General features: G+C 40.7%; 1 protein-coding gene across 13 annotated transcripts in view; it reads left to right on the top strand.

Moving 5' to 3' along the window:
• Nucleotides 1–26,581, top strand: part of adgrb1a (adhesion G protein-coupled receptor B1a) — a 219,205-nt gene that overhangs the window by 91,113 nt on the left and 101,511 nt on the right. For 9 of the 13 annotated variants that reach the window (XM_082550997.1, XM_082550996.1, XM_082550995.1 and 6 more), the window contains 11 exons: nt 7,586–7,744; nt 8,444–8,548; nt 10,607–10,774; nt 11,160–11,324; nt 13,789–13,953; nt 14,777–14,941; nt 15,069–15,170; nt 15,283–15,389; nt 15,622–15,816; nt 17,906–17,974; nt 19,239–19,347. In XM_082550997.1, coding sequence (XP_082407123.1) covers nt 7,586–7,744; nt 8,444–8,548; nt 10,607–10,774; nt 11,160–11,324; nt 13,789–13,953; nt 14,777–14,941; nt 15,069–15,170; nt 15,283–15,389; nt 15,622–15,816; nt 17,906–17,974; nt 19,239–19,347 — 1,509 coding nt within the window. The remainder of the gene's footprint in view (nt 1–7,585; nt 7,745–8,443; nt 8,549–10,606; nt 10,775–11,159; nt 11,325–13,788; nt 13,954–14,776; nt 14,942–15,068; nt 15,171–15,282; nt 15,390–15,621; nt 15,817–17,905; nt 17,975–19,238; nt 19,348–26,581) is intronic. The other 4 variants (XM_082550994.1, XM_082551002.1, XM_082551000.1 and 1 more) reach the window with 2 other exon arrangements.

Below are 26,581 nucleotides of genomic sequence, written 5' to 3'. Positions count from 1 at the left end.
TTTTTTGAACCTTGCTGGAATCACCTTTAGCTCATTGCACTACAGATTTACACACTGGAGCTGGTCCCTGGTAAAGTGTGTCCTGTGTTTGGGTCCTAATCACTCTGAAGTTATTACACAAAAACATCAGTATCTGATTGTGCTCATGTGCTCAGTCAAGTTTATGTATTTTTATTCCTTCTTTTTCTAAGGCCTTTAATGTTTCTGCTCTTGTTAAAGTGCACATACACTTATGACTATATGTATCCAGAACTGCTGTTTAGTTACCTAAGTAGTCGTAGTAGTAGTATTCTGTTAAATTTATTAACCGGATGGAGAGTTTCTAATGGTCCACTGGACCATTTCTGAATTAACTCATTTAAGACTTTAGTCAGTTTAAATGGAGAAAAGCCTTTGAGCTAGTTTGGGCAGATCTGGAGCTACACACAAACATGCTTCACTCTCCTCACATCATGTTACCAAACACCCCCTTCCAATTTGGAGTCCTATTTATGCTTTAAATTTTCCATCACTTCTTCTGACATATTAATGTCATGGTTGACCTGCATTGCTCCACGCTGTCTCAACCCCTCCACCACCCGAGCATCCACCTGTAGCCTTCAGGGATGTTTACTCATCACACCCCAGTTTCTGTATATATCATATTTACAGAGTGACGAGCTTGAAGCTAAAAAGCAAACTAACTTCATTTTTCTGCTCTAATAAAACGTGAATTGTGTGACTTTATCATTGCTTGACAAACAAACTCATTCCAAAGCAGTGCAGCTTTCCAAAAGTAGTTAAGAAAACGTATGATACATAAGAATCATAAAGACAGCAACTTTTAACCCAACTCTTTATTTATAAACTATAAATAATAGAATGAAAATGACGTGCTATTTGTGTAGACTTGGCAATTTAAAGAAAAGCTGCATTAGTTATGTACTATCATTCATGTATAAGGTACAAACACACAAAGTGCTTGTGAACAATGGTAATAGATATAAGCTGTGACATGCCCTGAAGTAAGAGTACAGTCAAATTTCTTTTGCTGTCTCCACAGATAAATGGAAAATCCAAATGAATGGGTAACTGTACATCCAGTTTTCACCTTCTTCTTCTTCTTTTTTTTATCAACGGTCTTTGTAGTTATCATCAAATGTTCAAGACAATAGTGTACCTCCTGTGCAGACTATAACAGCAGTGCCTTAGTGGATGCTGCCCCAGTGACAAGCAGTTGTAGTTCTCATTGAAAAAAAAAAATTCTGAAAAGCTGTTTCAGCTGTTTTAAACCGAGGATAACGTATCTCTCATTTTCTGTGCTTTATGGAGTAAGCACATTCTTACTCCAGAGACACGTGTGGTATGGATCTATAAGATCTTATTTCTAATTCTATCTATGCATTAAATATCCTAAATTGTTTTTCATCCTTCACACAACCCCATATCACGTAGATGCAGATCATTTTGTCCCCAGTACTCAGATACATCCCAGTATGAGTTAAAATCTTCTCTTTTTCCTTTCTATTGAGAATCACCTTTGTGTCACATTACACTTTGTGTTCTTCAAGATGAATCCCTCTAAGTGGTTAAGTTCTGGTCTGGTGTCACCAGTCATATTTGTTTATTTATGAGGAACCCCATTAGCTTCCACAACAGTGGTTGCTAGTCTTCCTGGGGCCCAAACCATCAAATACCACCAAATAAAACGTTACACAATGAGTTGGATGCAAATTGTCCACATAATTTGGCTCTTAGATCCACAATAAGGTTTTACAATTCTGAAAATGTAAACATGTGAATATTAAAAATTATATAAAAAAGCAAAAAACCCCAAAACAAAACACTCAAACAAAATACACAATTTCCATTACAAGTGACATTACCCTCTACAATTTTTACAAATAAATTAAAAACTGCCTAAATAGGCATATTGATGTGGGTATCAAAAATGCAGTCTCCACACGGTGTCTTATTTTGGAAATTGACTGAGTGCTGTGTGCATTCCTGGTCTGATTTCCTGGCTAGCTAATCTGCTCCATGCAGGTTGTCACAGCAACCTCAAAGACTCTAAGCAAAGCAGCACTTGTGGGATTGCTTCTTAAATGAGCTGAGGCATGTCATGTGGAGTCCAGATCACTGCTTTAAGTGGCTATGCTCAGTTTCTTTCAGTTTGCCTTGCAGTTTGTCATTGTGGCTCATATACATGAATTAATGTTTACCATAGTAACAGAATGGTAGCCCTGCTTGTAATGTGTATTATTTCATGTGTCACACAACTCCCACTCAAATAACCTGAAGGGGGGTAAACGTAGCATGTTAACATGCACAGAAGAATCAGCATGTTGGCTCAGGGAGTTGGAATGGCTTTATTACTGATTGGCTGCACTCCAAATCTTAGGACATGGTCCTCAGCAGGAAAAGGGTGGAGTGCCCACTTCAGGTCAGGGATGAGTTCCTGCCCAAAGTGGAGGAGTTCAAGTACCTCTGTGTCTTGTTCATGAGTGATGGGAGAACGGAGCAGGAGATCGACAGATGGACTGGTGCTGCAGCTGCAGTGATGCAGTTGCTGTACCGGTCCATCGTGGTGAAGAGAGAGCTGAGTGTAAAAGTGAAACTCTCAATTTACCGGTCGATCTACGTCCCTACTCTCACCTATGGTCACAAGCTGTGGGTAGTGACTGAAAGAACAAGATCATCGATGCAAGCGGTGAAAATGGGCTTCATCCGAAGGGTGGCTGGCCTCTCCCTTAGAGATAGGGTGAGAAGTGCAGCCATCCGGGAGGGGCTCAGAGTAGAGCCGCTGCTCCTCCACGTTGAAAGGAGTCAGTTGAGTTGGTTCGGTCATTTGACAAGGGCACCTCCTGGGTGAGGTGTTCCGGGCATGTCCCACTGGGTTAAGGCCCTGGGGCCGACCCAGGAATTGCTTGCTGGCCTGGTAACACTTTGGTGTTCCCCCGGACAAGCTGGAGGAGGTGACTGGGGAGAGGGAGGCTGCACTGAGTTGAGTTGAGATGTTTTAAGTTGTGTTCCAGTACATACTGTGAACTGCACTGAACTGGTTATCCACTGAATGAGTGCAGTCACATGATCAAATCCAGTTTCACAGCCATAAGTGAACACTTGGACCCCACCAGGTCAGTCTGCTGACAGCAAACAGATATTGACTGTGATCGCTGGTGCTGCTAATTTCATCTCTGAAGGGAAAGGAAATCATTTACACTTTTTTCACTGCAATTTGTCTCCTTCAATCCATAAAGTTTGACTCATAACACTGTCATGGTGAGATGACACACAGCTGTAGAGGAATCGAGGTGTGTGTGCATGTGTGTGTGTATATTTGACTCTTTCGACTGAATCAAGCGCTCTCCACAGTGCCCTCCCTCATTCAGGGCCTCACCCTAAAGGAAACTGATTTGCAAGTAATTAAAAACGTGTGTGTCTGGATGTTGGCCAACTTCATGTTCTATTCATGCAGATTAATACATATTTGCCATCGCCTGAGGGGGCTGAAAGGCATCTGTCTGTGACGTTAAACATTTATGAGCATGCAGGACACACACAGTGAGAGAAAGAGAGACAGAGATATTCTGACAGTGCTCTGCCTGCTCCTCCTCAGATCAGCACACATCTTAATGGAGCACATTAAATCAGAATGGCCAAACAGGGAATTTCAGAGTGACAATGGCATTCATCATATCTCTGTTTTAGAGGAAAAAATCTCCCCTCAGATCCTCCTTAGCTGCTAGATATCATCAGTCTGATGCAGGTTACTTTTTTGTGTGCTAAATTGTGTTTTTTAATGCTGTGGCCCCTTTTGGATAAACCAGATCCTTCATGTGTATATGGATAGTTTGGTAACTAATTCTTGGACATCAGACCCTTGACAGATGGTGACAGTGACTCTTATTTCCATTGCACTGTGGTCTAATGATGGAGGACGTGTATCTACACCTGCCTGCTATATGTTCTCCCCATATGTCTGATGAATGCCAAGGCACAGTGTCCAAAAGAGATCCACACAGACTTGCAGTGCAGGAGTGCTTCAGGCAGGCAAAACTTTGCCCAAACGTGTGTGTCCTGTACGACATAGCCTTGTCAACACATATCGTCTGCAGTGGCCGGTCCAGGCTTCTTTTGTGTAATGTAAAATCCTAACCTGTATCAGTCATACTTTGTTCCTATTGGCTCACTCTCTAGTTTTATGTTCACTTCATGACTAAATTGCCGTCTCTGTCTTCAGGATTTTTCCAGTGTGACTTTTTGTGGACGTGCTACTCAATACTGGACTGCACTTGGACTTTGAAATTAACCTTCTTGCCCACTCAAGAGTTTGCCTACCTGTTATTCATGCAACTCATTATTCATGTAAAGCTCAAACTCTTGTGCCTGGGTCCATCCACCTTGAGTTCACTATGACAAATGAACTTCTCAAACTAGCAACATGGACTTTATGTAGAAGAGAGCAAGGTCTGATCCTCTGCTTTACCTCCTAACCTTTGTTTCCCTTCAACTCACCTTACAGTTGAGATAAAAAACTAAAAAACAAATTGAGACCTGGGGAGATCTTCACAAAAGATTATTTTGCCTGTCACCTTTGTGAACATGGCTTATGAAACTTGGACCCTGGAACTTTCTAGGGAGGATTGTTTTTCAGTTGGTTGTCCAACTTGGTGTGCTGCAATATCCTGAAGATGCTTGGACGTCAGTAGTTTATGTGTTTTGTGCATTCGTATCCCAGGATGTCAGTTAATGTTGTTTTGTCAGATGTCGCCTGTATCTCCCTATATCAGACAAAATGATGGCCCTGTTTGGTGCCTTCAAGAGCCTTTCAACTTTAGGTACAAAACTTGGTTAGATCTGGGGAATGGTTGTTGTTTCAGTAAAATCTGCTCCTTCACAATAGTAGCAGTAATAGCAGTTTTGTCTCTATACATTTTTTTTCCTTTAAGCACCATTAAAATAAGGAAAAGCCAACCGAGCCAGAGAATGGATGGCTACATTCTTTGTTCAAGAAACATCAGGTTTGCTGTTATTTTTAATATAAAGAAGAGAGGAAGTGAGTGCTCTGTTTACACCTTCATTATACTCCTACCTAGAGGCCTAGTAGTGATTTTATCTGTTCTCAACAACCTACAGTGCTGCTCATATTACACATACAAATATATAGATAAATGAAAGAACTCTGTCAGCTGTTTCAGTATTAATTAATAACATTTATTGTTCTTGCTGTGAGTTGAAGGGAAACAAAGGTTAGGAGGTAAAGCAGAGGATCAGACCTTGCTCTCTTCTACATAAAGTCCATGTTGCTAGTTTGAGAAGTTCATTTGTCATAGTGAACTCAAGGTGGATGGACCCAGGCACAAGAGTTTGAGCTTTACATGAATAATGAGTTACATGAATAACAGGTAGGCAAACTCTTGAGTGGGCAAGAAGGTTAATTTCAAAGTCCAAGTGCAGTCCAGTATTGAGTAGCACGTCCACAAAAAGTCACACTGGAAAAATCCTGAAGACAGAGACGGCAATTTAGTCATGAAGTGAACATAAAACTAGAGAGTGAAGCTTAACATTACAACTGCAACTTAACAATCTGGCGAAGGTAGATGGAAGAAACCACTGTGATGAAAGATGACAATCCTGATCACTGTCACTCCTTCTAGCAACCGAACCAAATACTTTCCTAGGGGCTAGGCTAGAGGTTACAGGAATCTATCTAACAGCAGGCAAAACAGCAGGTTCTTTCAGATATTTCACATTAATCCCTAATTGTTAATCAATCAATGATAGAAAAACCTTTGCTCTGCTCCAGAATCAATTAGAGCCTGCAGGGCTTGCATGTTTTGACCAAAACAAACGTTTGCTAGTAACTGTAAACTTGGTGGGGGATTTGCCTTAGCTCTGCCTGTCGGTACAGCTACAGTTTCTGATGGGTGTGCTCTTTTTTGTTTGACTGGTCAAGTTGCAACAAAGTGAACGGTCTTTACAACTACTGCTCCCTGGAAAGGGGAAAATTTCTTGGGGACCAAGCATCCTGCAAAGGAGGTGGTGAAGGCTTCAGTAGAAGTTGTGGTTGGAGGTTGATGTGAAGTATTGTCAGCAGCTGGAGGTTGCAGAAGAGCTCTGATTTGGGCAATGGGCTTTTGGAACGTCCTGAAATATATTCTTTTTGCATTGGATATAGTTCTTGTTTATGTCAGCTAAGCATTATTCCCTGGTTAGTGCTAGCATTTTGAACTGTTGTTGTGTCTGCAGAACCTTAGCCTGTCAGAACCTGTCTGTGAAGGTTCTCAGTCATCCAGGTTATTGTAGTCTAAGGAGCTTGGAAAGAAAAGTGTCTGCACTTCTTTAAGTGGCTTGAAAAGCAGCTTGAGGTAGTAATACAAAGGATAACTATTCTGACAGGTAATCACTGTTGCAACTCTATGAACTCTTAAGTATTAGAAATAGACAGAATTTTAGAAATTACTTTAAAAGCTAAAGGTTATAGTAACCACCTTAACACTGTGTAGAAATGTAACAAGGTTAATTGCTGATTCTAACAGCGCCCGTCTCGATCCTAGCTCATTTTCACGTGTTTTGATGTCATTTTATATTATGTTTCGTGTTTAAGTCCTTTTTGGTAGTCTTAAGTTGATTCTCTAGTGTCTAGGTTGTTCCTGTTTAGATTTGGATTATTTAGGATTCCCCCTTGTGTCTTTGCCCTCTGTGTCGTCGTCTGTGAGGCTCTGATTATATTTATTGTGAGTTCTTGTGTTTCCCTTGTGTTTCATTTGGTGTTCCCTGCCTGTCATGATATCAGTGCTTCCCCAGTCATGTCTCTGTCTATCTGCAACTCTCTGTGTGTTCCCATTACTTCCTGTTTTACTTTGGTAGTCTCCTGTCTGTGTGCACCTTGCTTTGTTTCTCTTATTTTGAAGGTATCTTGTCTCGTGTGTTATGTTTAGCTTTGCGTCCTCTGTCTCGTTGTGTGTAATCTGCCCCAGTTGTGTTCCCCATGACTTTCCTGTTCTCTCGTCATTCCCTGTGTATTTAAACCTTTTTCTTTTCTTCTGTCCAGCATTACGATCTTCCTCATACCTGTCTGTGTGTTCTGTCTGCCAAGCCTATTTTGTATCTTCAAGTTTAGTAGATTTTTTTCCTAGTGTTCAGCATTAAAGCTGCTTTTTGAGTTACTTTTCACATCCTGGACTCTGCATTTGGTCCTCCATTCCTGCCTGCCACGCACAGTTTATGACAGAAAAATTCAAAAATTCAAAATTCTACATACATGCAAACCTTGTCATCACAGTATGCTTGACTGACCTAACTCTTGGAATGTAGGCTTCCCAGTATGAGGTAGGGCTGTGTTAGCATCATTAGGGCATACATTTTGCATCTGTTTTTATTTGTCATTTTTTTAAGATTGGAGATGTTCAGCTCCAAGCTGTGTTTCTTCCTACACACTATATGCCTTGGCAGCTCTTCAAAACTGAAGCTTTGCACAGAGGATTGTAGGATTTGAAGATCACTCTCCATTAGATGAGCTCAAAAACACATGGCATTACAAGTGAAAAACACTGCTGCTAAGTTAACACACAAGTAACCACTACTGTCTGTGTGTCTCCAGGTGGCTGGAGTGTGTGGGGCCAATGGGCACAGTGCAGCAGCGAGTGTGGTGGAGGGATCCAAACCCGGATTCGGACCTGTCGGTCACCTCCGGAGGAGTCGTACCTGTGTGAGGGCATAGTGGAGGAGGGCCGGCCCTGCAACTCGCAGTCCTGCACTGGTAAGCTCCTTATTCTTCGTGTTCATTTTTCTATGTCTGTCAGTGAGGGTGCTTTAAGCTCTGTGGGTAAATACAAGTATGTGGTGTGTCCAAACTGTGCTTTTACAACTACTTTTTCTTTACCTTTCCTTTCTTAACATCTTGTTCATGTGCTTATGTATCCATTCTCTGTAAGTCAGAGTTGTGACTTAAAGAGTGCATGTTGGAAAGGGGACTTTGATCGATGAAAAATAAGAATGACATGGTCAGGTTTTTAGGCAGTATGTCAACATCATTAGCCCACAAATGACTAAAGGGACATGAAAACAACATCAGAGTTCTGTTTTATTGAAGCCATTTACCAAGAGCTGCAATGTTTCACTGGTTAGAGCTTTCTTTATTTGTACAGAACTGGCGGTGCATGACTGACAGCTAAAAAATCAGATTACACTCATTACTGTTGATGTTATTGCATGTCTTTTCTATTTAGTTATGCCATCACAAGGAACATTATACAACAGCTGACAATATAAAGAGACTACTGCGCACACACACAGCACACTAACACAGACAGCACAACACAAGTCCCAAGTTTGGCTGATGCTGTTCTGGGTGACCAATCACGTCACGGTTGTGTCCCAAATATAAGGCATTAATGAAGGAGCTCTGGTTGCTAACCCCCGCCCCTCCTTCCCCCGGCCTTGCCTCACCCCCCTTTAGGCAAAGGTCGCCATCTCTCTCGCAGCCAATCGCTTCGCTCGGTGGACAGCCGCAAGCGTGATGACGCAGACAAGCCCCGCAGTGGACAGCAGAGTTCTCAGACAGGTAAGACAACGGGACGCAGAGGGATCCCATGCATCAGTCACTGCGGCAGCTTGGGTGATAGCAGCATATCACACAAAAAACATGACACCCACAATAGAGAGAGTTGCATTCACTTACAGCACATCTATCAAAATCTCCCACAGTAGTGCCTCGTCCGCAATGGACTAATTCCAACATGGACCCTGCCTGAACATGGTAAAATTGTATTTTTGTGAAATTATGGCAGGACATGGTCCCCTGTCTGTAAAACAACACATCAAATGAAGTCTTCCTTCTAAGTGATACTCCACCCAAAAGTTCAACAAATTTGGATCTTATTCATGCTTTATTTGTGAGGAAGACAAATTTCATTTCTGTCCTTAACCCTTTCATGCACGAATTATGACAACCTCAATCAGGATTTTTTTTCTTAAGTATTTTTATTCATCTTTAGGCATGAAAAAAAGATTTTTGAACTTCATTTTCTTTTAAACATGTACTTTTCAAAAAGTTTTGTACATGTCCACTTAGGTGGACAACATACATTTTGACTTGTGAATTTGACAAACGAATGAACAATATACGCTGTGTGTTGTGTTTATGTGCAAGTATACCATCAACACTGACACAAATACAAGAAAACAGCCTTTGAATAGCTGTCCACTGTAGTGACCACTATGCGTGAAAGGGTTAAAATATAGAGCTGGAGAGTAGCCTAGCTGAGCAGTGTTGGATAGAGTTCCATGTAAAAATAGCAGGTTGCATTACAAGATTATTGCCATTTACAAGCCCATCTGTTATGTTATGGTTTACATTTTCCTCCTGGTGTAATGACTTTATTTCATTGGATAGTCAGTTTTCATTTCTTCCTCCCACACAATGGGGCAACAACGAACAAGGAAACACTGTAACATATTTATTTACTATATATTAAAAAATAATATATTTAATTGGTTGCTTATTTGAACATTCAACTAAATCGCATTATTACAATGCGTAATCCTACTTTGTCATAGTTATACACCCACCACTGTAGCATAGTTTATAAAATTAGAAGTCAGTGGCAGACACACAGTATTTAATTACTATGGTGGAAGTATTTCCCCACGAATTCCAAACATACACGGTGACATTAATATGATATTGTAACCACAAACCTTCAGAAGGTTCCTGCACTCCTGGAAGCTGCTCTGGAACATAACTACATAACAAATGTTTAGATTTAACTGGATCTCAACTCTCACTGCTAAACTGGGCTAATCACCTCCAGAGTCCACCTGTGGCTGGGGTTGTTGAACCCTGACCAAGCTGTCACAGGGCAAAAGACATGGCACACCCTGGACCACAGCTATTGGTCTTTGGAAAACAAGACAACATACAAAGCCACTGAGATCTGTTGAAGATACGGGGGTAAAATTTACAGCAAAGATAGGTTTTGAGTGGAGTATTACTTTTATTTGCTAATTGATTCCCTACTTCCTGTTTACTTCTTTCCCTGCTTCCCACCTGAGACTGCCCACTTTTCCCTTATTGGTAAAGTGACCCACTGAAGAGGCAGTCGTGGGCAGTGAAAAAATCGCTGACATATCCAGAGTCATGGGCATTAATTTCCACTGGAAGTCGATGCCAAGGATATGACATCAGAAACTCAGCGAAGGAAAAGACCAGCAGCAGACCAAAAGCTGGGGCCCATTTCAGGGGCTGTCTCCACTGAAGGACAACATTTGGGAACTTGTGTAGAGCCTTAGAAATTTAACTTGGACAGGAAAATTTCACTTTCTTGTCTCTATTCTGTAGTGGATTTGAAGACTGACTAGGCACCATTATCTTTGTCTGCTAAAGAAAGGACATTTATCAACACCTTTGGAACAGATTCATATACTAGTCAGGAAAAATTACGCCTTTAATGGAGGCAGCCCTTAAATGCAGCACAGCGAGAATGTACCCTTTATCAGAGCACAACCCTTCCTCTTTTGGCCACAGAGGCTAGATCCTGCATGATAATTAGTTATGGTCCTGTCCTTTCCTTTCGCTCCTCTTTTTTCCCCTATCCTCCTTTACCCATCCCTTCCTCCTCAGTAGACTCAGCTTCAGGTGAGGAGTGGTCATCGTGGAGTGTGTGTTCTGCCACATGTGGGGAGGGCTGGCAGAGTCGCACTCGTTTCTGTGTGTCCTCCTCCTACAGCACCCAGTGTAGTGGGCCACTGAGAGAGCAGAGACCTTGCAACAACTCTGCTGTTTGTCCAGGTAAGCTCCCACCCCCCACCCCAAAATCCCTCCTGCTGCCTCCCTGTGCTCACCCAGCCCTCTCCAGGACCCTGCCTCACCCTTACGAGACCCACATGATTCAGCGCCACAGTTGCAGCAAGTCTGTGGCCTATGGGACAACGTACACCTCACCTCACAAGCATGACTGGGTTTGCGGTTTTAGAGATTTTAGGATATTCTCACACTCTCATACAACCAGAGCAGACATACTGGGAGACTCCTAAACTTTGAAAGTACAGTGACCACATTGAATTAGCACAGATTATCCCAGATAACTGCCCACGGTTCACTGTGGCAGTGAAGGTATTGTGTTGTCTTGGTGTTTGTCTGTCTATAAATCATACGCTAGCTGCTCTGATTGCAGTGCACGGAGCGTGGGACGAATGGTCACCATGGAGTCTGTGTTCATCTACCTGTGGCCGAGGTTACAGGTCTCGAACACGAACCTGCACCCCTCCGCAGTTTGGGGGAGATCCATGTGAAGGGCCAGAGAAACAGACCAAATTCTGCAATATAGCAGTCTGTCCGGGTAAGGACCTCAGATGTGATTTGATTTCTGAAGATTTTCATGGTAATGTTAATAATGATTTAGGCCACTTATTAGATTATTTAACATCATGCCAAACCCCCACCCACTTGCACTTATGTACAGTGGGGCATAAAACATACAAATTTAACAATCACTCCCACCTCACACAGCAGTAAGCCAAGTGTGGGGAGGTGAAGAATAAGAAGAATTCAGGTTATCTTTATTCCTTAAGCAAAAAATGTAGTTGCTGTATCTGCATGTTTGTGAGTGTGAACATGACATTATCTTACATGTGCACAAAGGTCTGACTGTTTCAAAAGTCTGCGACTATGAACGCTACTGGGCATGCTGTTTTAGAGTTCTGAGCACAACCCTGGAAACACAAAACTAGTTTACCTAAAACATACTTAACCTGTACTTTGTCTGTTCAAGCAGCTATAAGATGCTCCAGTAGAAAAAATCATGTTAATGTGAAAAGTCTGCTCAAGAATTGGAACGGTACAACTCTATTTATGGTAAATGGCAGAGGTGGGACCAAGTCATTGTTTTGCAAGTCACAAGTAAGTCTCAAGTCTTTATCCTCAAGTCTCAAGTCAAGTCTCAAGTAATGTCAGGCAAGTCAGAGTCGAGTCTCAAGTCACTGGTGTAAAAGTCCGAGTCAAGTCACAAGTCTGAAATTTTGAATTTCAAGTACTTTCGAGTCTTTAAAAAAAAAAACAACGAAAAAATAATGTTGCAGTTATGCTAAATGTAAATATTAGACCATGTAATTTTAAATCTGTGTTTTTCTCAACACATGACAAAATAGTGAACTTAGAAAATATACACAAATTGTGAAATTGCACCTCTTTAAAATGCAGCTCAATTAAACTTAGCTCCAAGAATAATTTTCACCGACAGTTCTGAGATAAGCTGCATGTTATTCTTGGATGCGCTTGTAGGACCGGCTTTAAAACCGCATGACAAAAATATCATACACATTAAAAAAAACTGTATCACCAACGTAGCCTGGACAACATTTGCTAGTTAGATGAAGTCAGCTATCTCATCTTAGCATATTTATATGCATATTTATAATCATACGGTTCTTGGAGTGAGTGCATACACTCATGAAGTTTAGTAACTTCAGGTCACTGCAACAAGCCCAGGTACAGTTTACCGACGGATGGGTACAGGACCTTGAAATGCACCGTGTAGAAAGTAAAGACCATCGTACGTATCATAAGTTTACCAGTCTCACAAATCGTCATCATAAATACACATTCATTAACCGTTTATTAATAGGACCTTTGAGCTCAACGGTAATTAATTAGTAGTGGAAATAATTTCTGGTAGCATCACAGAAATGTAGCAGTGACAATAATATTGTATGCTGTAATCGTACTGGACAATTAGTGATACAAAAAACCTGTTTTATCCTGTGAATAAAAGTATATGTTTTTGTCAATGTACCATAATAACAGAAGCGAAACGCAATATTGTGTCAGGACAATTCACTATTTATGCACAATAAATAAAGGAGCATAGCGCGACAATTTCTGTTCAGCGCCAGACTTACTTGTAACCTATATCACCAATTATGTTAAGAAAAATGACGTATTAACTACTAAAAAACTCTGACCTTCGTGTAAATGCTTGGAGCAGACTAACCTGTGAGCTGGAGTGTTCTGGGACGTTATATTTGATCTTTGAATGGCTGCAATCCAGGCCATCCGTCGCATCTTTGTTACTTTGGAAACATGGCTCGAACAATTTCTCTTCAACGACGTAATCCGATAACAACCGATCTCTTTACCCGTCGGCTTCCCGTGGCTGTCATGCGACCGGCTATTGCAGTTAATAATACAACGGCTTCTTGACATTTTTGTGTTTCTTTTTATCGCTGTGATTTCAATTGAAAGCCTGCGTGCGCTAGTACCTCTTGCCACGAGTTCCCAGAATCCTTTGCGGTTCTACCCGTGAATGACGTCACATTTTCAATCTCTATATAATATGCGTGTTAAATTTTATATTTGGGGTAAAATATCAAGTCTTTTCAAGTAAACCGGTTCAAGTCCAATTCAAGTCCCAAGTCATTGGTGTAAAAGTCCAAGTCAAGTCACAAGTCTTAGAACATTTTTTCAAGTCAAGTCTAAAGTCATAAAATTAATGACTCGAGTCTGACTCGAGTCCAAGTCATGTGACTCGAGTCCACACCTCTGGTAAATGGCCTGTATTTATATAGCGCTTTACTAGTCCCTAAGAACCCCAAAGCACTTTACATATCCAGTCATCCACCCAGTCACACACACATTCACACACTGGTGATGGCAAGCTACATTGTAGCCACAGCCACCCTGGGGCGCACTGACAGAGGCGATTATAAAATGTGTTTGTTGTATTTTGAGTGTTATAGTATTTCAAACAGATAGCGTTCTCTTTTGTTCTGTTTTCTTGTTGCTGTGGTGACCTTGGCCTCTCTCAGTGGATGGCGTCTGGAATGAGTGGTCCAGCTGGAGCTCCTGCTCTGCCTCCTGTTCTAATGGAACCATGCAGAGAACCAGGGAGTGTAATGGCCCCTCATATGGGGGTGCTGAGTGCAGAGGCGAGTGGCTGGAGACTGTCGACTGCTTCCTTGGAGAGTGTCCAGGTAAGAGAGCCAGATGCTAAGTTGAAGAAAGATAGTTACTTAACTCCACATTTACTACAAATTACACAGACCTTCAGATTACTAGCATTGCATTTTATAGTATTTCGTAATGACCTAAATTCAGAATATTTGATTTCCTTTTCTCACTTCTTTAATAAAATTTGGGTTTTTTTTATTGGAGAGCTTATTTTCAACTCCATGTTTTTATTATGAGGCTATACTAGGTTATCATTGTGACAGAAGAACAACAGCATGAGTGAAAGTAAAGATTGACAAGACAGCAGTGTGACCTGCTGTGATGTACAGTTTGGAGATGGTAGAACTAACAAAAATACATGAGGATAAGCTGGAAGTGGCAGAGTTGAAGATACCCAGATTTGTATTGGGAGTGATCCAGATGCACAGGGTTAGAGTGAGGACATCAGAGATACAGCTCAGGTTAAGTGCTTTTGAGACATAATTGGTGAAGCAAGGCTGAGATTGTTTGGACATGTGGAGAGAAGGGATAGTGTATATAAAAGATGTTGAATATGGAGCTCCCAGGCAAGAGGAAGACCACTGAGAAGATTCATGGATGTAGTGAAAGAGGACCTGCAGAGGGATTAGTGGGAAAGATGAGGATGCTAGGGACAGGGCGAGATGGAGGTGGACAATCCACCATGGCGATCTCTTTTTCAGCCAACTGTGCTGAATGAGATTTCATAAATATAAAAACAGAACATTGTGGTCCGCATAATGGTTAAATTCACTTCATTGATAGCAAATGTGTAAAATTTACATGTTCCTGTTGTATTTCATTATCATTATTCACTCATTCTCTTAGTGGATGGCAAGTGGCAGACCTGGTCCTTGTGGTCGGGTTGTTCTAAAACCTGTGGAGGGGGGAGTCAGCAGAGAAACCGGATTTGTTATGGGCCCTTTTTTGGAGGGCAGCCTTGTCCTGGAGAGCGGGAAGAGGTCCGCAGCTGTAACAAAAAGAGATGCCCAGGTCAGTGGGTGGGCGCAGTTTGCTCCACTACATCAAAGACTGAAAAGTGCACTACTTAGACAGTCTACCTCCTGGTTATGTGATTAATACAATTGCATGACACACTTTGATGTTTCTCTGGTAACAGAACCACATGAAATATGTGGAGAAGACAACTACTCTAATGTTGTGTGGAAGATGACTCCAGCTGGAGATACAGCAGCAGTACGCTGTCCTCCCAATGCCATGGGTGAGCTCTTCCTGCATGTAGAAAGATTACATTTGCATGTCCTGTAAAAGCATGATGTAACAAGGGCTCACCAAATAATTGAAGGTTAATCCTCATGTGTTTCCCCATACAGGGCTTATCCTTCGCCGCTGCACCCTGGATGAGGAGGGCATTGCCTACTGGGAGAATCCCACTTATATGAAGTGCATTTCTAATGACTATCGCAGTATACAGACTTTAGTGAGTCTAAATAACTTGCAAAAGATGCATATGAAGATATTGCAATGTTTTAGCTGTGTCTGGGTAAAAATGTATGACACATGGCATACATGTTAATTCTTTTTTTTCATTAAGTCTAAGTTACATTGAACTGTTATTATGCTGTGTTATCACTTTTGAAAAAAAGACATGGATACTGCTGCTGTGTTGACCACTAACTGTGAAAACTAACAGAAGCCACTTTCTCTGCTAGACTCGGGAGCATCTGTCCAAAGCGCAGCGTGGCCTTGTGGGAGATGGAGTATCAGAAGTAATGACAAAGCTGAGGGAAATATCCAGTGATGGAACCAGCTATAGTGGTGATTTGCTGGCCATTGTAGATGTGCTGAAGAACATGACAGAGATCTTCAGGAGGACATATTACAGCCCCAGCAATGAGGACACGAGGGTGAGCTGGTACACGGTTTTACCACTGTGCTGCAGCGTGTAATACAGTGTGAAAGTGTCTTCTTCCCTTACAGGTAATCTCTTAAGATCCAAAAGGTCACTGGCAACCCATGTAGGGTTAGAGCTAGGATTTTTGTCTTGTTGTCTAACTCTTTTGTGCCTCCTTCTCTAACACCAACCTGTCACGGCTCCTCCCTGAGCCTGGCTCTGCTGGAGGTTTCTTCCTGTTAAATGGGAGTTTTTCCTTCCCATTGTCGCCAAAGTGCTTGCTCATAAAGGGTCATATGACTTTTGTGTTTTTCTCTCTATGTATTGTAAGGGTCTACCTTACAATATAAAGCGCCTTGAGATGACTGTTGTTGTGATTTGGCGCTGTATAAATAAAATCGAATTGAATTGAATATTCCTTTTATAGAGTTTTTGCCCTTTTAGAATACCCAAATAAAAGTGTATTAAACAGAAAAAAAAACCTACAATGGCTACATATAATGCGAAACACTGGTTGGAAACTGTGGATTGAGCAGGTTGGTAATTACAAACAACCTCTTGGCTGGAGGATAGCCATGTCCCTGCAAAATGACTTGGGCAACTAAGGCAACCTTGTTTTCATGCAGGAGTATAAACAGAATAGAACCAGCAGAGTTAAGTCCACTAATCCAAAGAGACGTGGTTGCTTTCAGACTTGCATGCAGACTGACTGCAATACACTGGCAATCTGTCTATCTTTCTAAGTTAGACAGCAGTTATTTGCACACCATTTGAGTTACACCATGATGTTTTTTGGACACAGGTTACCTCCCACCCTGTGCAATCTCCCTGCGATTAAAATTTGTTGCCCAGTGGTTGATTGTGTTGATGATGGCTGCAACTACTTGAAATGAATGCAAAAAATAAAAAATAAATCTGAGCAATCACCGGCTAACGAGTCATAATACAAAAAATCCAGTCCTAACCTAGACCCTAGACAGGTCGCTGGTGGCCTGGTAGAGGTGAAAGACACAGGATGACAAATTTATACATGTTGATATTCAGTTGATGCCTTCTGCTCTCCAGCTGGGAAAGGCTGTGTTCCTATACCCACCTAACAATGTAAATTGACTGTTTCTTATATAGAACCTATGTTTTATACTACAAATGTATTGAATAAGAGGAATAAAAAAGATGGATGAATGGATATTCTATTTCAACGTGCAATCTAGGCTACAAAGTTCAGTTCAGTTCATTTTTATTTCAAACATATACATTCACCAATATTTCATAAAATCATTCCATGCAGTTGTTTGAAAAGGAGTAGGCAGAAGTATATACTTATTTAGCCCTACCCCCTCAGGTTTACATCCTCATCATCTAAATTTGAACAACAAAAACGTATACAATGCCTTCAACTTTGAACATAACATTACAAAAAATATTTTCTCATATTCAACTAAAACTATATTTAGATTTGCTAATTTACAGAAGAAAATAAAAATCACTTTGACTGCTGTCTTGGGTTAATTGCATTTTCTTCATTCTTACTTATTTAAAATTTCTTTTTTGAGTTTTATTTTAAACTGGTTAATATCACTACTGACCTTTTATTTCTTCTTTTAACTCATTCCAGAATTTAGCTCCTGCTATTGAAATAGACATCCTTTTCAATGTTGTTCTTACTCTTTGTTTTTTTTAATTCTGCTTCCCTCTAAAATTATACCTCCCTTCTCTTTCTAAGATTTCGATTGGGAGCATCCCTTTCCTTGCCTTATATATTATTTGCACTGTTTTAAACTTCACCAGATCCTGGAATTTTATAGTTTGTGTCTTAATAAAAAGCACACGTTAGTAAAAGTATATTGTAAAATATGCAGTTAAATTTTTTTGCTGTATTTACTTCTTACTGATGAAGTTGTAAATCCTATTTTGTCCTTTGTGAGATTTTAAAGATCCTCTAGTCTCTCCTTGTCTGAATAGCAACAAACTTATAATTTCTGGCTAAAAACTGTCCAAATATTTGTCCCTCAGATTCTGCTACATAACCAAGTTGGCAGCCACTAAGAAGGGTCTAGAAGGATTTCAAAAAACTGAATGCAAATCATTTTTTTCCTTTCCAGAACTTTGTGCAATCAGTCAGCAATCTGTTGATGGAAGAAAACAAGGAGAGATGGGAGGAAGCACAACTGGTTAGTATCAGCCTCTCTTTCTAAAATAGGACCTGTCCTTGTCTGTAATTGCAGCTCCTTTTGAACTTTGTGAGCAATAATAACTTCAACAATCAAGGAGAAATCCTGATGGCAGCAGAGATGACAAAGACACAGGTGGACAAACAGCCCACCTGTGTCTTTACAGACAGAGGAGAAGTGAAAGGGGAATGCGAGAATTGCTGAAAGACAGAAATAACTACAGATAATGACGCAAACACCCACTCATCCATCTGCTGCACTTATTCACTCTGTGCCTCCAACAAGCTGTCCCGCATCCGCCTGTTCTCAGGAATTTCAGCATGCAGACAGAGAAATAATGCTAAATAAAACAAGCTGCTCTACTCCAACTGCTTCAGATATCTTAAAATGGAAATGGCACACTCTGTGTTCCCCCAGCATGGTCTGAATACACGAAGGAGAGCGAGCATTAGCATTTCAACCACTTTACTTTACTATCGTTATTATCTTCAACATTGGGGAGTAGTGAATCACATCTGATTAAACTAAAAAAGATGCATTTTGCATTTTCATGCTGATAGTTCATTCATATTTGCACTTTTTAAAATAATTTTTGTGCCATTTAATACTACAAGCAATATGAGGTTCAGATTCTTTCATAATATTGAAGCCCCTCTTTGATCTAGGCTGTGGCGAAGGCACTCGCAAACGTTCAGAGACCTTTTGAGTTTGAACTGCTTTTGGCCTCTGACTAGCTTTACAGTAGCACAGCCATTTCTGTCAGCGGTGATTAACTCCAACCGTGGCAGCCCTGCTTAGAAATGTAAGGTTTCCTAACTTATTTTGCCATTTAAAAAAAATGTGATTTGATGTAATAGCAGATGTTGCATCACTGCAATGTATTTAATCAAAAAGTCAAGCTTTTAGCCTTGAGGCCTTTATCACAGCCATTTATTTCTCATCACCTGCATTCAGTAGAACCGTGTGCCGTCTTTTTCTTCAGTATTGAAAATAAGAACAAAGCTGCAGTGTATTTCCTGTCATCAAAAAGAAAAAATGGTGATGTACAAATTGTAAATGTTCATGTTGGTTATAGTAGTGTGGGCTATAAGACATTGTGACACTGAACTGAAACAGGACGCTATGGCAATACTTGTCTCAAATTCCAGATTTCCTATAAAAGGCCTTTTGTGTGTCAAGTGCTCGAACAGCATTTCAGAACATTTGCCTCAAATCCATAATCCTTTTTCTTTTATTCTGCTCTCATGTGTCTCTGTTTTCTCAGCTGGGGCCAAACATCAAAGAGCTTTTCCGTCTGGTGGAGGACTTTGTGGATGTCATTGGCCTGAGGATGAAAGACATTCAAGACATGTGTGAAGTCTCCGATAACCTAGGTCAGTCTTATCTCCATCTAGAAGATCTCCACACCTCTCCCTTTTTATCAAAGAAATTCTCCTATCACACCTATATTCTCTGAAGATAAATCTTCATAAATGCAATAGCAACCACTAAAAGTGAGGACACAGGATGGCAGCCTGATGGTTAAAGACATTTCCTTTGGGTTCAGTCTAAAAAAAAGCTCCATCAACCAATGGCTATATGCCCTGTCAGATTTTAGCCCATATCAGTTTTTGATAGAGGCCAATAAGTAACAGGAAACTGCAGAGATAAAAGACATATTTCAGAAAATAAAGAACATTACTATGCTTTTTTTCTTTTTTGAAAAAAATGTCAATAATTTTTGATGCATTTGATTTTTCTGGCTCCTGACTGACAAGAACAAGGAGAACCTTTTTCCTCTGATAAAAGACAAGACACGGTATTATTTCTGCAGCCTATCCCTGGAATACACCTTCAAGCAAAAAGTCAAGCAGACGTGCTCAAATCTATACCACAATCTTCTCTGATAAGACAATAGTGCTAACCAGCCTGCAATGAATTTATTTTAACTAGTCTTTGTTAAGGAACATACACTATACTGCATGTACAGTAGAGTACAAAGAAGGCAGCACACATTCAAGCTGACCTGGACATTTGCATTGTCACATTCAGTTCCTCCTGGTAATGTCTGCAAAAGTTCAGCTCTACAGTGCATGTGTGAAAACAGCTATAGATAGAACTAACAGAAAATGAAGTAGTACATTAGGAATAAATTGGTAGCTATAGCTGGTATCCCCAGTGGTAAAGCTTTTTAAATGTCAAATATTAATTCAATTCACAAGCTATTTTATTTAATTGGATAGCTATGTACCTCCAGTTTTCAGTGATTTAAAATTGCACTTTTGTAAAACTGGGCTTATTACTTTCACTCGGGGGTGAAGGTTGGTGTTGGAAACAAAACACGTGAGACAGAGATGTCCTAGCCTTGCATCTTATGAAGCTTTAGTCCATCCATTTGTTCTCTTTCACTTATTCATTTCACAGTTTGCTGGAGCCTATCCCGCTACCATAGGCTGAAAGGTGGGGCACACCCTGGACAGGTTGCCAGTTTGTCACAAGGCCAACACAGAGACTTGACAACCGCTCACACCTACAGTGTCAATTTAGAATCACCAATAGAGCAAATGGTACAAGCGCACGCAGGCTTTCACAAGAAAACAGTCACACAGCGATAAAAGGAAACACAAAAAATGGCAAGAAGCTGTTGTATTATTAACCGCAATAGCCGGTCGCATGACAGCCACGGGAAGCCAGCTGTTTGTTTTTTTTTATCAAATTCTGTCGTGGAAGAGAAATTGTTCGAGCCATGTTTCCAAAGTAACAAAGAGGCGACGGATGGCCTGGATTGCAGCCATTCGAAGACCAAATAACGTCCCAGAACACTCCAGCTCACACGTTAGTCTGCTCCAAGCATTTCCACAAAGGTAAGTCTTCTCTTGTAGTTATTACGTAATTTATCATAACACAATTGGCGCCGGTGTGTGTGGCTTGCCGTCTGTCTCTGTCAATTTGTTTTTGTTTGTTTTGTTTTTTACAATTTGTGCCACCCAAATCAACTCGCGACTGGTATATGAACACTAAAAACTTTTGGATCTTTAATATTTTCTGACAAATCAGCAAGGACAAACAACAGGGTATCCCCTATCCCTGGCTGATGTTCCTGATGTTCCTTCTTACCTGCTACGCGGAGCACTTCCTCCTGCTCCAACACATCGTCGCAGACGCCGCGGTAAACGTGCCGGTCGGCTAGTGAAGCTTAAAGCTTGCCTTACTTTTTCTCTAGCAGCTGCTCCAGTGGATTATAGTCTATTCCATCGCATCCCAAGGCATCTCCTGGATCATGTTGCTCCTTGTCTGGTTCCTGTCGTATGCTCGAGTGGACGTGAGCCTGCTCGCCGGTGTTTTTCATGTCTTGGGCGTTGTGGAATAAACTTTGTGAATTTGCGCCCATTAAGTTGGGCTTCACAGACAACTTCCGCCCAGACTCCAGCTCCAACGAGGATGGGTTTTAATAAATGCCGGGTCCATAGCAAGTAAAACATTTGTCTTAAATGATTTATTTTCTTCAAATGGATTGGATCTCCTTTTTGTGACTGAGACATGGATGAAAATGGGTGAGTCTAGCTTCATTTCTGAAATATTGCCCTCCGACTGCTCATTTTTAAATGCTCCAAGGATATCAGGTAGAGGAGGAGGAATATTGACAGTTTTTAAAAATAACTTTAATTGCAAACAACTCCATGTACCGGTTCCCCCTCCAGTTTTGAACTTTTGATAATTGAACTGGGACATTTCAACCGGTTGGGTGTGCAGTAATCTACCAACCACCGAAGTTTAACAAAGACTTTTTGAATGACTTTTCATGTTTCTTGGCTGACATTGTGCCTAAATATGATCGGATTTTAATAGTTGGTGATTTTAATATTCATGTCTGTTGCTCTGATGGACTGCTTGCTCAGGAGTTTTTAAATCTTATTCAATCTTTTAACTTTGTGCAGTTTGTACAAGGCCCTACACACCAGCAGGGGCACACTCTTGACCTGGTGTTATCGTGCGGTTTATCTGTTTTTAATTTGGAAATTGGGGATTCCGTGTTTTCTGATCACAAACCTGTTTTATTTGACATTTCTCTTGTGCATGAGTTTAAAGCTCGTGCTCCACCCAGGTGCTGTCGAATATTTAATTCTTCCACTGTTGCTCTCTTCTACGGAAGCGTAGAGCTGCCACCCAGGCAAAAGGAAAATAGAAGTATATCACGTTATAATGTGAAAAGTTTATTGTTCTAACAATATACTTTTCACGTTTGAACAACATAACATCACGTTATTACAATATACATAATTATCACGTTTGTACAATATAATTATCATATTGTACGAACGTAATCATATATTGTACAAATGTAAAAAAAAGGTACCATTAGAATAACATTTTTTATTGTAAGAATGTAAAACGCGTTGCGTTCGGGAACCCAAATCCATGGTAGATGTGGAGAGCTCACGCTCTTCAGAACTGGCACTTAACTTTCAATGCCCTGCTTTCAACATAGACACAAACACTGATAGCCCACTTCTGAGATTTCTTCGGAATCGTGGTGTACCTGAGGACTGTCTCTTATGAATGCTACAAGAACGCGTAAGTGCTCTCTCAAGGGGGAAATTTGTAAAACTCGCTTTTTACGAAGTTACAGCATCTAAAAATGTGACATATTGCTAAGTTAGCAACCACAGCGCTTTTCGCTTCTCTCGCTTTGACTGCGTGAGGACGTAACGGTAGGCTGCATTGGTGTGGCTCTATATGGAATCGAGAATGTAAAACAAATTAACCCACTGTATAACCCTGGGTCGTTGTTATGACCACGGTTATTAATTGTTACTAATTAACCCTATGCAGATTCCAGGTTTCTTAAATATATCACTATATTATGTGATGCACAATGTTTCCTTGTTTATATAAAACAAATGAATTAAACTGTGCTTATATTGATATTTGGCTTCAATTTAAAAAAACAATGAGTTAAACCCTTTGTGCACTGTGCAACTGAAAGATACGTGAATACTAATTTACTTTTTCAAAAGTGGGCGTTGTATATACTGTAATATTTCTATTAATGACATGTTAGAGAATCTGATTAATGTTGCTGGCATAAAGAGAGGAAAAGAATAAATGCTAAATATCGATGGCTGCCACTAAAATAATAATAGACAATTATCAAAACACATGTGAAATTTACATACATTTCTTTAGTGAGGTACCTCATGTGGTGTGGCAGCAGGTATACCTTGTACTTCTGTATACTAATAAATATCTCTGTTATTACAGATTGATCCCACAGTGATTGATTTCATGGAAGACAAGACCCTGTCTGGTTACATCCCAACATATGGTGATCGGATAGCTGCCAGACAGTTCTGCTTTGAAAACAGTGGTGCAAGTACTAAGGAATCAAGAAAAAACTCATTGCTTGAAAAATTGAAGGAAAAGATGGGAATCAATGAAAATGAGAAGAAACCTGATCATGAGGAGGCATTTGTTTCTAAGAGAAAAAGAACATATGCAAAAAACAACAAATGGGCTGAGAAAAAGACTCGAAAAATTGAGTTAGGGTGGATCCATGAAGGTAAGCAAGTGAGAAAGCGCAGAGGAGGAGGAACAAGGACCTTTGATGTGCCCAAAGACTCCAAAAAAGCTGACATATTACAGTATGCTAAAGATCTTTTCTTTCCAAGTGGAAAAAGCAATTTTGGAAGATGGGAGGTGTTCAGTCATGACCAGTGTTGGGTAAGTTACTTTAAAATAGTAACTTAGTTACATTACTAGTTACTTCTCTCAAAAGTAACTCAGTTACTTCAAGTTACTCGTTACTTTCAAAGTAACTAATTACTAGGGAAAGTAACTTTGGTTTTACTCAGAATTCTCTTGTTAATGTGTTTCTTCCATAACTTTGCCAGTCTTCTAGCTTGCTTACTTGCCACAAGTGCACTGTGCCACCTACCAATAGATAGGAAAAGATAATGTGTATATTTCCACGAGAGAAATCCCACACCTGGACCGTCATTGACTGCTGCCATGATTCTAGCCTACTCCACAGCGTCATGTGCACCTTTTACATCCAACACAAAAACTGCAGTCGTGGTGCTTTGATTGTACTCAGAACTCGGAAATTCTGCCTTCTGAATAGGAAGATGTAGGTAACACCAGACTGCAGATGAGCTGCATACAGGGCTGGACTGGGAAAAAAAAAATCGTCCCGGGCATTTTGACTAGAGACCGCCCACCATTATAGGAAAAATCATAAAGCCTTTGAATGAAAACAAACGCTGTTGTGACAGTGATGTTCACTGTTTTGATGGTATATATGCATCAATCTATCAATCGTTTGTTGTAAGACTCAGATAATTATTTTTTAAAAGCTAGACATTTTAAATGAGAATAAGAAAGAAAAGTATTTCTTTGTGCCCACCTCTCCCTGTTAATGCCCTACATGCCCCCCTGGCAACACTTTGCTAGACCCGCCCCTGCACAGTTACCAGCTGTCAGCTACCTAAAAAAGGATCCTGGGGTTATTTGTCTCTCAGAAACAGTTCATAACTTCCCTTCAACTCATTCATGTCAGCTAAAAGGTAAACCTGTTTCTCCATCACAGCTCTGATGATCCAGTAAGGACATCTCCTGGTTTCATCTTCATGTTTCCCTCTCACCAGATATACAAACCGACATCATGACCAGCAGCTTTTTTGCAGCTGTGGCTCCAGCAAACATCAGCTGATACTAGAAATTAATATTAAATAAATTCTAACAACAGCTGATCAAGCTTAAAAGTGCTGCTGTTGTTTAGCGCGACATCCGCTGGTTCCTCTTAAGGCGCAAAGTGGGCGATAAACAAACAAGAGAGCCGATCAGCTGATCATTGATCAGGTTTCATGATTGAAGTAGAAACGGGAGAGGGAGGGGGGAGAATGAAAGAAGAAGAGGCAGCTGTGCAGCGTAAACACAGAATAACTCCAGCTTTGTGTCTTTTTCATTGTAGCTGAATTACGGGACAAACTGTTCCCTTTCACCTCAATAAGAAACGCGCAATATTTTCTCTGAATACCAGACGGGACGGTTGGCAACTCTAATAACTTATGAACAAAATAAAGTTCAACTTCATTAACTTCATAGCACCACCCAGCTGTATAGAAACTCCGTCATGCTAGCTAGCACGCAGTACAGAAAAAGTCAGAATAACGAAAATAAACTCCACCTAAACTTGGTTTATATCTGACCCAGATAGACTGCAGGTCATAACTTCTTACCTGAAGTTCAGTTCACCTGATACTTGGACCGGCGGCCGCCTCGGGTCTCTTTTCCTTCTGCGTCCCTTTTCCTTCATCCACCTGCTGGCCTCCACCACTTGCTAATGTTACTGAATCTGTGGAAGCTCCGTGATAGCCACCACACGAAGTAACGAGTAACGAGCCTATCTAAATCCCAGTAACGACTAACGCGTTCCTGATTTTGGCATAATAACTAGTTACCGTGCTCGTTACCACAATAATAACGTAGTTACTGTAACGCGTTACTTAATAACGCCTTAGTCCCAACACTGGTCATGACATATTAGACTATCAGGAAGAGGCTGTATTTGGTGGAGATGTCAGAGTTGGAGAACTCTACTCAGCACTTAAAATGGGAATGTTGAGATTTTACTTGTGCACAAGAAGATTTTCCAATGATGAAGATGATGAAGAAGTTTATGATAGAGGGAAAACACATGTAAACAATGTTACACAACTGACTGACTCACATCAAGGAGATGAAGAAGCTTCTCACACTGTTGTGGTCTCATCATCAGAATCTAGGAATGCTGATGAAGATGTATTATTAGACACATCTGAGGTAATGATTGGACCCTCCCTTGGAGAGCCTCTGTCTTGTCAACTTGATGACACTGTAATAGATGAACCATTCCTGCAGTTTGAGGAAGATGATCTGGTCATCACATCCATTACACTTCCTCCAACAAACACAGCAGTCAGTAGTCCAGATACATCTATAAGCAATGAAGCAATAAGCTCTGCAGGATCATATGATTGTCTGCGTTACCATCAAACTTCACAGGGTTACTATTCTGGAGGAGATGATCAGCCAGTTCAAAGATCCAGCACTCCTCATACAACCTCTAAAATACACCTACATTGATGAAAAAGGAGCTGATGCAGACGGTGTATCAAGAGATGTGTATGCTGCATTTTGGTCAGAGTTTGTGGACAACACAGCTTAAGGAGAGGAGTTCAGAGTGCCATCACTGTTTCCTAAATGGCAGGAAGAAGAGTGGAAATCCATGGGTAGAATTTTACTGAAGGGATTTCAAGACCATGGATATTTCCCTTGTCGCCTTGCTCCTGTTTTCACAGTGGCACTCATCTTCGGTGAGAATCAAGTATCAGATGATCTGCTGTTTGAAAGTCTTCTCTTTTACCTAAGTCAATCAGATAGAGATCAGATAAAAAGGGCACTAAAAGAAGATCTTTCAGATGAAGACAGGGATGAAGTGCTGGATCTCATGGATCGCCTGGATGTATCAGTGCTTCCAACCAAAGAGAACTTAAAAGGCCTTCTGAAAGTCGCACACAAACAATTAATCCAAAAACCAGCATATGCCGCAGAGAAAATGTCCTTAGTTGCAAGCCACTTCCTAAAAGC

Source organism: Aulonocara stuartgranti (assembly GCF_965226115.1).
Source record: "Aulonocara stuartgranti genome assembly, chromosome: 11".
In the NCBI taxonomy this organism is placed as follows: domain Eukaryota; kingdom Metazoa; phylum Chordata; class Actinopteri; order Cichliformes; family Cichlidae; genus Aulonocara; species Aulonocara stuartgranti.
This window is presented reverse-complemented; position numbering and strand designations above follow the sequence as displayed.